Source organism: Myotis brandtii, unplaced genomic scaffold, assembly GCF_000412655.1.
Source record: "Myotis brandtii unplaced genomic scaffold, ASM41265v1 scaffold103, whole genome shotgun sequence".
Classification (NCBI taxonomy): Eukaryota; Metazoa; Chordata; class Mammalia; order Chiroptera; family Vespertilionidae; genus Myotis; species Myotis brandtii.
In genome coordinates, this window is record NW_005353460.1 from 4,833,892 (window position 1) to 4,847,114 (window position 13,223).

Below are 13,223 nucleotides of genomic sequence, written 5' to 3' on the forward strand. Positions count from 1 at the left end.
TAACAATCTCAGGTTGTTGTTATTCCATGATATAAATAGGATGCTGCTTTGAAGACCTACCACAGTGTTTAGGGCTAACAGACCTTGTAATAAACGGCTCTCAATTGCTGTTTCATGAGCTTGTGTGTTAGTTTCCTGGAGTTTCGCTTTCTCTTCTGATTTCTTTTCTTTTCTTTTTTCTTTTCTCACTGAGGTCTGTCTGTAATAACATTCTCACTCCTATTTTTCTATTTCTGCTAGACTTGGAAACTAGACAGCAATTTATATAAAAAGAAAATGTAAAAAAATACTGAGTTTTCGTTTTTTAACAAATATACTGGCCTTTTCCCACCTCCCTGGAAATAATCCATGTTAAAGCACTCTACATAATGTAAGTCACTAAATGAATTCATGTTGTCATAATTATTTTTGCTAATATTTTGGACAAGCAATGTTACTAGATAGGTAAAATGTCATACAATGAGTACTTTGAATATGTGTTTAACCCACAGAGCACCAACCTGTTAAATAGCAAACTGTGGCATAATTTACAGATTAAAGAGAGCATTAATGTAGTAGACTGCTATACTTCAAAATGGTAACCATGTTTAATTTTCTTATCAAATCTTATTTTTCAACTCTTTTAATTTAAACCATACATAATAATAACTGACATTATTGAGCACTTACCATTTTCTAAGGGATCTACATGTTTTAATCCATGCAATGTTCACAACAAATCCTATGAGGTCATTACTATTATTATCCCCACTTTAAAGATGAGGAAACTGAGGTAGAGTTGGGTAACTTCTAAGGGCACTTATGTGTCACAGTTGAATCATGAAACAATTTGGCTCTACTGAACACAATGCCTCATCCCAAAAAGCTGGTGAATGATCAATTTTTATATCTGGAAACCTGAGCTATTTATATATAATTTAATACCATTTATCCAATTATTTCTGGAGGGAAAAACATTAAGTCTGTTAAATTATAAAAATTTAGATAAAAGGCTACTCGGTGAAACTTTACTTTATGGATAAGTATAAGAATCTCTTTCTCTCTTTTAATTCTTAGTGTGAGTAATATAAAGGCAAATTGTCTTAAAGAAAAAACGTTCCTGCCGAAACCGGTTTGGCTCAGTGGATAGAGCGTCGGCCTGCGGACTGAAAGGTCCCAGGTTCGATTCCAGTCAAGGGCATGTACCTGGGCTGTGGGCACATCCCCAGTAGGAGATGTGCAGGAGGCAGCTGGTCGATGTTTCTCTCTCATCGATATTTCTAACTCTCTATCTCTCTCTCCCTTCCTCTCTGTAAAAAATCAATAAAATATATTAAAAAAAAACACACACACACAAAAAACAACGTTTCCCTTTCATTATGACCATGTGTCGGGTTTCCAATTTTAAATATCAGCTTTTGGGCAAATTACAGGAAAACAAATCTAAAGGCGACTAGGATTAAGTGACTGCCAAAGTATGCTGCTATTACACACATTTAAAAGCCACTAGTTTCTTCAAATGTAAAAAGATGAAATAGACTAAAATGTCCCGAGGATCCCTTCTAGAACTGAAGTTCTATGAATTGAAAAATAGAAGGTAAAGGGTCTCTCAAAACATACCTTGAGTATTCTTGAGGATATGGGGAAGAGTACCAGGTGTGAATTTCATATTTCCCAAACTCAATTACAGAGGGACAGCGGACTTGTGGATCAGGGGGGCCAGTCACTCCAACTTTCTGTGGTGGCAAAAAACACATTACAAAATTTAACTAAATTAAATACACTGAGACGGATAACAAAGCAAAAAACAATCTGAATCTAAATTTGTCTTCTCAAAATTCCATGAGAACCAAAGAGCCAAGAACAAGCTAACAAGTTTTGAAATAAGCTGTATTATTTCTTAACTAGAGCACCCAAATGAAAAACAAAAATGCTGATAAATCTTAGAGCCTAATACAGTTGGTGTCACTGGATTTCCATGTTTAATAATACTGTGAATCCTTTCCTCAACTAACCTCATGCCCTTAATGACTTAGTTATTAAAGAGAAACTGCTGGAATAGACATATATCTAATACATATATAGATACATGGTGCCTCACTGACAACAGAAATGACCTGTGAGCACATGTGAGCACATACAGTAAAAAATGATTGTCTGGTTTGGGAACGTAGGTATTTAAGAACAATAAAAAAAGAATATGGCAAAACAAGTATCAAAAGAGTCTTCATTTTGCACTGCCCATAAAATTCCCTTCATAAGTAGCTCTTCAGAGATTTAACCAAAGAAAAAAATACTCCGCTATACACATACTGTTATCCCTTTTATCTACTTTGTATTTATAATAAAAACAACCTCTCCCTAGCTGGTTTGGCTCAGTGGATAGAGTAGCGGCCTGCGGACTAAAAGGTTCCCGGTATAATTCTGGTCAAGGGCACATGCCTGGGTTGTGGGCTCAGTCCCCAGTTGGGGGCGTGCAGGAGGCAGCTGATCAATGATTCTCTCTCATCATTGATGTTTCTATCTCTTTCCCCCTCTCCCTTCCTCTCTGAAATCCATAAAAATATATTTAAAAATAAAAAATAATAAAAAAAATAAAAACAACCTCTATGCTCTCATCCCTGCAATAATCTGAATAACTACACTTTCTAAAAAGAATAACTTATAAAGCCTTTATGACTTCCATACCAGCAATTTCAATATAAGTCATTGTTAAGGACTATAAAGATCAGGTAATTTGATTTTCTCTACACCTAATATAGCAACATATTCATATATACATAGGTGTGTATATTATGTACATAACAAATGTGTATGTATATGCATATTTATCATGGATACTCTACAAACATTAACTGACTTAAAAAAAAAAAAATAGGCCCTGGCTGGGTGGCACAGTTGTTTGGAGCAACGTTCCATGCACCAAAAAGGTTGTGGATTTGATTCCCAGTTGGGGCACATACCCAGGTTGCAGGTTTGATTCGGGTCAGGGGGTATATGGCAGGCAACTGATCAATGTTCCTCTCTCACATGGATGTCCCCCCCACCCCTAAAATCAATAAACAGATCCTCAAGTGAGGATTTTAAATTTTTTTAAATAAGAAAAAGGTAGAGATTTTAAAAGTCCCTTGTTGGAGCCCATTGATAGACAGTGCCGCGCGTGTGCGCGCACACACACCCCTCTACAAAACTGAAAAGATCAGAGCTTTTTATTCACTTTTTAAATAGAAATTCATTTAAGGAAGAAGCCTCTTCACCACATCTCATTTGAACACTCTCCCTGGTCTTTCTGTTTTCTTTTCTAAAAAGCCAGGGGACCTATCTCAGGTTTCATACTGGAATACAGCCAAGTGAAACCTCAACCTCTTCCTTAGACACATCAAAACAAAAGACAAACACTTATTAAGTTGGATGAATTGTGTTATGACACCAAGGCATACTGGAAATATCTTCCAAAGGCAAAAATCATAAGGAAATAGATAAGACAGGGTTAAAATAAGATATTTTCATTTCTCAAAACCAAAATAGAACTTTGTAGGTTTTAAAAACATTGTTCTTTAAACTACATTCCAGAATCAAGTATTCCAATTAATAAAGTTGTATCTTTTATTAATTATAAGCTATCTTCACAGCTCAAAATAACCAGAATCAAGTATTCTAATTAAAAAAGTTGTATCTTTTATTAATCAACCTATCTTCACAGCTCAAAATAACAAGAACAGTATAGAAAATATCAGAATTACCAAGTATCAGAAACTAGATCTAATTTCCTGAGTCAAGGATCAAACAGGAAGCACAAAAGTTGAAAACATGCACCTGCTGCAGCACTGCCTGTTGTTTGGGAGCTTTCCCATCAGCCGCCCGTGGCTCTTCCAGGTGGATGCCTGATGTGAAATTGGTTATCCAATTCCAGTATAATTGCTTGCACATCACCGCAACAAAGAGAGTCTGTGTAAAACGAGCCCCGCAGCAGATTTCCCCACTCCCTCACCTACTCTCACCTTTGTGCACTGTAAAAACGTCTGGCACATGCGCTCATCCACCTCAGTCCTCCACCACCTCCAATTCCCTGGTGAGTTTCCTGAGCCAGTGTGTTTCCCTTTACTAAGGTTTAGAACAGTGATGGCGAACCTTTTGAGCTCGGCGTGTCAGCCTTTTGAAAAACCCTAACTTAACTCTGGTGCCGTGTCACATATAGAAATTTTTTGATATTTGCCACCATAGTAAAACAAAGACTTATATTTGTGATATTTATTTTATATATTTAAATGCCATTTAACAAAGAAAAATCAACCAAAAAAATGAGTTCGCGTGTCACCTTTGACACGCTTGTCATAGGTTCGCCATCATTGGTTTAGAAGTTAACAAAGGCTCTATGCTGTGAGGAAGCAAAAGCTGCATCTAAACCAGTCATTAACCCAGTCCTTGCCAAAGTCAAATTGTCAATCTGAATTACAAATCACCTCGGGTAAGCCTTTTTATTTTTAAATTTCATCCAAAATACTCTTTTGTTAAACACTCAACTTTCCAAAGCAGCAGATACCTGATATAATTGAGAGCACAAAAATATTTTTTAAAACTGTTAATTCAGGTTCTGCTACTTTGTACCCTCCTCATTTGAATATGCCAAAAATTTTAAAAGATGACATATTCCAGACCAGAATAGACTTTTTAATCTAAAAAAGTTAAGGGGGGCACTAGATGCACTAGTAATTGGGTTAAACCAGAAGATAATTTTAAATGTGCCTACTCTAGATAATGGAACTTTTATTAATAACAGTTTATAAGAAAGATTATTACTCCTCTATAGAAACTCCACTTCCATTAAGTCACTTATCTAATTCCAATTTCCAATATACAGAGGCCACTCTTGTAATACCCTCAAATCCAGATCTAGTACAAATATGAAAATTACAATTCATGTAGATACAACCCTGCTGCTCCCTTCCCTTTGCCCTCCATTAGATAACTCCCTCTCGACCTTCCTTCTCCATCTCCCCTGGGTAAACAAATGGCATTTTGAAGTGGGAGTGGAGGGTTATACTGCACCCTTATTATCAATATGAGAATGTGAAATGTGGGGAAAAGAGATGTCTTTTTGGTATTTGAACATTTTCCCATAGAAACAGTATAATAAAAGTAATTCCGTCCATTTGGGATTAAAAGTTACATGATGAAAGAGATATGTAAGAATGAGTTCACATGCTCCCAAATGGAGAGAGCATGAACTTAATAAAGAGAATCAGCATTTGTGGAACATGTACTGTGCCAGATTTGCACCTTATATCACTATCTCATTGAATCCCCACAATCCAATCCTCATAGTAGAAAACAATGTGCTCACTTTATAGATAAGGGGGGGAAAACACACGGCTCACACAGGTTAAGAGGCAAAAACTTCCAGAACAGAAATATCAAGAGTAAAGCATAAAGAACAAAATGGGTAGAAGTGAGATAGGAAATATGGGTAGCCCTCAACTAATTAATGATTTGAATTCCAAAAGTCTGTATGTTTTTTTGAACTGAAACTTAGTTTTCCAAAAAAAATGATGCTACAAGTACACAGAATTTTAGCCAAAACTCTTGGAAGACAATGTGCTTTGGAATTCTGAATTTTTCTGATGTTAGGAAAGTATTACAATACATACTAGTATATGTATCTTAAATCGACAACTCTTGTAGGATTCAGGGACACTCCATAAACTGATATCATTGATATTTCTTTAGCAAAACATGAATATTCACATTAAATGGGATAAGAATACATATAGTCTCATGTCAGTTCAAATCATGTTTGCCAACAATTGAGTTAAGTGAGATCTTATTGTAAGATGGGTTATAAATTTCTTTTTCATTCTGCAAAAAAGATACATAGATGGCCAATAAGTACATGAAAGATGCTCAACATAACTAATCATTAGAGAAAAGCAAATGCAGATAATGAGATATGACTTCATACTCATTATAATGGCTACTATAAAAAAATAGAACAAAACAAAAAATCAGAAAACAGCAATTGTTTTACAAGGATGTGAAGAAAGTGTAACTCTTGTGCATTGCTGATGGAAATGTAAAATGGTGCAGCCACTGTGGAAAACAGTATGGCAGTTTCTAAAAAAATAAAACTACTATTTGAATCAGCAAATTCACTCCTGGGTATATAAGAACGGAAAGCAGGAACTTGAATAGATATTTGTCCTCTCATGTTCACAACATCATTATTCACAACTAGAGGCCCGGTGCACGGGGGAGCCCAGCCTGCACCCTCCTCCAATCCAGGACTCCTCGGGGGATATCCGACTGCCACTCGCAATCCAGGACCGCTGGCTCCTAACTGCTTGCCTGCCTGCCTGATCGCCCCTAACCCCTCTGCCTGCCTGATCGCCCCTAACTGCTCCCCTGCTGGCCTGACTGCCCCTAACCGCCTCTGCCTCACCCTGCACCTGGAACCCAGGATTCCCTCCTCCCGCTGGTCGCAGACACCCGGGACCCAGACTTCCCTCTCTCTGGCCAGCCACAGGTACACAGGACCCGGGCTGGCTTTGCCCAGACCGGCCGCAGCCGCAGGCAACTGTGGGGCAGACGGCTTGTCCCTCTCCCGGGCCACAGCCCCAGCTGCTGGTGCCCCAGGGCGGGTGGCTTGTCCCTCTCCCAGGCCGCAGCCTGGCTGGTCCCCATTCCTCTCTCGCAAGCTCATTTGCGCCTGGCTGGTCCCCATTCCTCTCTCCCCAGTGCTGAGTGTTTGAGCTGTTACGGCATGATGGTGTGAGGGCATGATGACCATCTGCATATTAGCTCTTTATTATTATAGATAGCCAGAAGGTGGAAGCAAGCAAGTGTCCATTGGCAAATGGATGGATAAACAAGATATGGTAAATACATACAATGAAATATTATTTAGCCTTAAAAAGGAAAGAAATTCTGATACATGCTACAATATAGATGAACCTTGAAAACATGCTAAGTAAAATAAGCCAGACACAAATGGACAAATATCATACGATTCTACTTATATGAGGTCTATCTAGAATAATTAAGTTCATAGAGACAGAAAGCAGAATGGTGGTTGCCAGGGGCTGAGGGAGGAAGAAATGAGACATTTTTGTTTAACTGGCCATTCCTTCTCAGTTTCACTAATCTCTAAAAGTTTAAATATCCCAGGACTCCTCAAAGCTCTTTTCTTCTCTTTTGGTGATCCTATCTAGTCTCATTCCTTCAAATACCACCAACTTTCTGACAAGTCCTTAATTTAGATTTTTAGCTCAAACCTATATGTGTTGAATTCCAGACACATACATCCCACTACTTGCTAGCTCCTCTCTTGAATGTGTTATAGCAAGCATGTCAAACTCGCGGCCCACAATGAATATTTTTGTGGCCCAGCCAATATAACGGTATGTAAGAAATGTTTTAATAAAAACTTAATTTTTACAATATCCTGTTATACATAATTATTAATAATGAACTACAACATTCACTAATGACTGATTAATATAATCGTGTTGCATTCATTTCCCTTACGTGCCTTACTCACAGGTAAACCATTTCTCTCCACTAATACTAGCAGCGAATATTTCAGCAGCCGATTGCCACGTCATTAGTCTTGGACTGACTTGTTTGGTGTGCGCAACAGGAAATATTTTGCTTTCAGAGAACAAGAAAAATAGGTTTATTTGCGTTATGCTTATTAATTTGTGCAGTTATTCAGTGTCTGGTAAGTTAATGTTCAAGAAAAAAATAATAATTTTTATTAAAATGTTCTATTATTTTATGTTAACAATTACCCATTTATTTCAGCCCTTTGTATTCAGCATGTCTCTACTGAAATAAACCTACATTTCTATGAAAATTGAAGACTTTGTTTTTTTGCGGCCCACATAAACTTAAACCTTGTTTATTTTGCCCATGTTAGCCTTTGAGTTTGACATGCTTGTGTTATAGGAATCTCAAGTTCAACAGCCCAAAATCAAATTCCAGATCTTCTTTTCCCCAAACCTCTTCCTCTTGTACTCTCCTCCATCTCAATAAATGGCAACTTCCTCCACCAAGTGTGCTCTGGACGCTACTCCTTGTTTTCATAACCATCCAATCCAACAGCATATCCTAATATGGGTCTACCTTCAAAACATAATCAAGAATTATAATTGACCACTACCACAATGATCCCCATCTCTCTCTCTTTCTCTTTTTAAAAAAATATTTTTGTTGATTTCAGAGAGGAAGGGAGGGAGAGAGAGAGAGAGAGAGAAACATCGATGAGAGAGAATCACTGATCGGCTGCCTCCTGCACGCCCCCTACTGGGGATCGAGCCCACAACCCAGGCATGTGCCCTTGACCAGAATCGAACCCGCAACACTTCAGTCCGAAGGCTGACGCTCTATCCACTGAGCCAAACCAGCTCGGGCTGATCCCCATCTCTTATGTGAATAATGCTAATAGCTTCCTAATTTCTTCCTGCTTTTGTATTTTCTCCTTTCAATCTACACAGAAGCCAGAACAATCTATATAATAAAAGCATAATATGCTAATTAGACCAGACAGCTGAACGACCTTCCAGACGCCCTTCCAGATGAAGCCAGGGCTGTGAGGGCTGAGGCAAGCCACCGGGGCTGAGAGGGCCGAGCCCCTTGCACAAATTTTGTGCATTGGGCCTCTAGTACTTTTATAACATGTTTCAGGTTATATCGCTCTTCTGCTCAAAATCCCCCAAGGGTTCCTATCTCAGTCAGTATAAAAACCATAGTCTTTATAATGGTCTAGAAGACCCTACAAAATCTGGCCTCCCATTACCTTTCTGTCTTCATTACCTAATTCCTCTTCTCAGTTCTAAGCACACTGGCCTACTTGTATTTCCTTGACCATACTAAGCACAAAACCAGATTCAGGGCCTTTGAATGCCTGCTCCCTGCCTGGAATGCTATTCCCTCTGAAATCACATGGCTCATTCCCTCACCTCCTTCAGGGTTCTACTAAATGTCAGACATTCCCTAAAACAATGATTTAAAACTGCACAAATCCATCCTTTCCCTCTGGATTTTCTCTCTCCCTCCTCTGACTTTTCTCCATAACTGGCATACCATTTACCATCCCCACCCCAACTAAACTATAAGCTCCATAAAATAAGAATGTTTTTTAAAAATCTGTTCACTCCTGTATTTTCAGTGTCTGGCACATGGTAACTCAGTACTCAGTAACATTTATTGTTAAATGAATGTTATCTATAACTTTAGCTATTAACCATGAAGCTTCACTGCTATCACCTGTTGATGATAATCCGGCAAAGCTCCTACCCCAAACTCTCCTACCTCCATATACAAATCTATAAAAGTTGTCCATTTTACACTTTACACAAATACCCAGTTTATGTAAGATAAATGGACTCTTCTTCCATTCATAAAAGCTCCTACCACATTTAGTACCATCATGTACTCAAAATAGAAGAACACTGGGAGACCTATTTGGTTCCATCTTTTCCTTCAACTCGAACTCCCAACCCAACACTATATCTTTTCCATGCTATCCTAAATCTTTCTCAAAAATCTCTGCCTACTGCACCTCCTGTGCCTTCATTTAGACCCTAGTCACTTCTCATTCTAACTACTGTAATCACTGGACTCATGGATGTCCTTGTTCAAGTATTTTTCAATCCACTACACACTGTATCACCAGAGATGAGTATACAATCAAGTCATCCTCTTTTTAAAATTCTTAGTAGCCCTTCAAAAGCTATTTGACTACTTTCAAAAGCTACTGTAACTAAAAAAATAAACCACAAACTCTTTAACATGTACCATAAGATCTTTGTGATCTGGTCTATACTTACCTTTCAACTTCTTCTCTTACTTGACGTCCACCAAATTAACTACATCCAACCAACTCCAAAAGTTCAATAAGCTTTCCTATACCCAAACTGTTCTGTTTAAAGTGTCTTCCTCTTCTTATTCAACAGTAAATTGTTACTCATTCCTTCAACACCCTGCTCAAATATAACCTCCTCTACAAAGACTCCGCTAACATCCCTAGATAGATACTTTCCTGTTTATTCTCATTGCGTCTATACAAATCCCTATGGCAGCAGTTCTCATCCTGTGGATCGCGACCCCTTTGGGGGTTGAACGACCCTTTCACAGGGGTCGCCTAAATACATCCTTCATATCAGATATTTACATTACGATTCATAACAGTAGCAAAATTACAGTTATGAAGTAGCAACGAAAATAATTTTATGGTTGGGGGTCACCACAACATGAGGAACTGTATTAAAGGGTCGCGGCATTAGGAAGGTTGAGAACCACTGCTCTATGGTAACATTATACCATAAACTAGCAGTTAAGAGTTAAGGATCTGAGGTCAGACTCCCTGGGTTCAAATACTGATTCTAAAACTAAAACTATATAACTCTAGGTAAAATAATCCTTCTAAGACTTCAATCTGCAAAATGGGAGCAAATAATATACAAGGTTGTATTACAAGCAACAAATTGATATGTAATGCTGAATATAGTACCAGGAACATAGTAAAAGAGTACCTATTACTAATTACATTGGTTTAATTATTTATCACTGTCTCCACAAGTAGAAGAGACACATTTTCGATTCATCTATGTATTTCTAGTACCTGCTCCTAAGATAGCTAACAGAAGCTCACATTTATCTAGCCCTCACTATACGAATGACACACTATGCCATCTTGCAAATATCAACTCATTTAATCCTTTCAACAAACCTATTAAGTAATTTGTTCAACCAAGGTCACTTAGCACAGATAGGATTTGAAGTCTGTTTCTAGTACTTAGGCCTTTAACCACTACCTATTAAAATTCTCAAGAAAATTATGTTAAATTGTTAAATTAATGACCTCAAAATACATCTAAACAGCCTTTTAATATGTCTTATAATTAATGGGAAAATGCCTAAGACCATTAAAACAGTCCCTCACTCCCCATCCCTAATTTCATCAATATCAAGGAGAAATCACTCCAACAACAACAAAAGTAGTCTTGGGGATACCTTAAATTCCTGGCATGCCAAAACTAATGTCCTCTTACTAGCCAACATCCAGTTCTATGCTAGTAATTCAATATATTTCTTACCATTTCCTAATAAGTGCTCCACTCTGTTTTATCTCTCATACTAAACTACAGCTGGCCCTTGCTTCGAATGGTGCCATGTTAACTAAAACTGACACATACCAGAAGTGAGATAAAATCTCAATCACCAAAGGAATGTGTAAAGCATGGACACAATTCTGATGTGCATGTTTCCATTAACTCAGTGCCATGCAAAGTAAGGACTGCCTGTGTTATACACTTTTACGGGCAGCTATTATGCTTTCTACATCTCCACAGTGTGACTTGCACAAGATAGGCCCTCAAATATTTATTAATCTGATGGACCAATAATTGCAATATCTCTTCTATTTATAGTAGTTATTTATTCCTCAAAGCTAAAGTTAATGTTTACTGCACCTACCAGTGATGGCAAACCTTTTGAGCTTGGCGTGTCAGCATTTTGAAAAACCCTAACTTAACTCTGGTGCCGTGTCACATATAGAAATTTTTTGATATTTGCCACCATAGTAAAACAAAGACTTATATTTTTGATATTTATTTTATATATTTAAATGCCATTTAACAAAGAAAAATCAACCAAAAAAATGAGTTCGCATGTCACCTCTGACACACGTGTCATAGGTTAGCCATCACTGGACTAAGCCCTCTTTCTCTCCATTTACCTAAATCCTAATAATTCTTTGAGCCTGCTTCTTCTAGGAACATTTCAGATTGTTAGCGTAGGTAGTTGGCAAGATCACACCAATTCTTACTTATTCTTAATCTGCTGTGAATATGTGGAATAATCTGCATCATTTAATACAGCAACAAATTACATAAATAGGTACTCTATGCCACTGTTTGCTGTTTATCTTCTATGTACCTTTCCCTACTTGAATTCAGTACATGCCTTATAATTCTGGTGCCTCCAGTAACTCTTTTTTTTTAATTAATCTTCACCTGAGGATATTCTTTCCATTGATTTTTAGTGAGAGTGGAAGGAAAGAGGAGAAACAGAGAAACATCGATGTGAAAGAGACACATCAATTGGTTGTCTCCCACATGCTCCCTGACTGGGGATTGAATCCGCAACTGAGTTATGTGCCCTTGATCAGAATCAAACACAGGATCCTTAAGTCTGAGAGCCAATGCTCTAATCACTGAGCAAACTGGGTAGGGCCTGGTAACATTTTTTTAAAGAGTAATGCAGGGTGTTATTGTGATTAAAGGCAAAACATTTGAAGTCACACAGGCCTGAGTTATAACTATACCAGAAAAGTCATGCAACTAAAAGTTGCAGTTTTCTCATATGTAAAATGGGAATAATACTAGTAATCTTTACTTCAGAGGGTTGAGAAAATTATTATTTTTAAACATATTTTTATTGATTTCAGAGAGGAAGAGAAAGAGAGAGAGAGAGAGAGAGAGAGAGAGAGAGAGAGAGAAAGAAACATCAATGATAAGAGAGAATCATTGATTGGCTGCCTCCGGCACGTCCCCTACTGGGGATCGAACCCACAACCTGGACAAGAGCCCTTGATCAAAATTGAACCCAGGACCCTTCAGTCCGCAGGCCAACGCTCTATCCATTGAGCCAAACCAGCTAGGGCTTGAGAGAATTACTGACTCTAGCTTACTTCGTCTCTAATAACTGTTCAATTCTTTATTATTCTTTTCAAAAAAGAAAATTATTTTAATACCCCAGATTTTAAAAATGCTGTAACAATCTAATCCTGCAAAACTAAAATCGTTAAAATTAAGTATGGAAATTTAATGTGCTATTTGGTTAATATTTTATGTAAAAATCATTCTATATATTTCAAGAAGGCTGTTATGCTACAATGGAATGAGCTGAATACAAATGCTTCTTTCTGGTGATGGACCTTTTCAGAAAAACCATTTCCTCCAAGCTCATAACATGACAGTTGAAATAAAATTCCAGAACAGAAGCCTACACTAGTAATTTTTTATGCTTCTAGTTTCTTTTCAGAGGTGGTTCTTTTTTATAGAAATGTTCCTTATATAGTTAATGATGGAACATAGAGCCAGGCAAACTGTATCCCTATTTCTCCTGAAATTTAAAAAAAAAAAAAAATCAAAACCAATTAATGAATGGCTTTTTTTGATAAAAATCTTGCTAAGCATTTCAGTAACTCTTGAATTAGAAATATACCACATGAAACTTAATTACTC

The 13,223-nt window shown here is 37.5% G+C and overlaps 2 protein-coding genes across 4 annotated transcripts in view; both read right to left on the reverse strand.

Moving 5' to 3' along the window:
• The window catches only part of ANK1 (ankyrin 1, erythrocytic), a 624,245-nt gene that overhangs the window by 274,597 nt on the left and 336,425 nt on the right, over positions 1-13,223 (reverse strand). The window lies entirely within an intron of this gene.
• Positions 1-13,223, reverse strand: part of KAT6A (K(lysine) acetyltransferase 6A) — a 119,303-nt gene that overhangs the window by 32,366 nt on the left and 73,714 nt on the right. For all 3 annotated transcript variants that reach the window (XM_005856458.2, XM_014536506.1, XM_005856457.2), the window contains one exon: positions 1,600-1,715. In XM_005856458.2, coding sequence (XP_005856520.1) covers positions 1,600-1,715 — 116 coding nt within the window. The remainder of the gene's footprint in view (positions 1-1,599; positions 1,716-13,223) is intronic.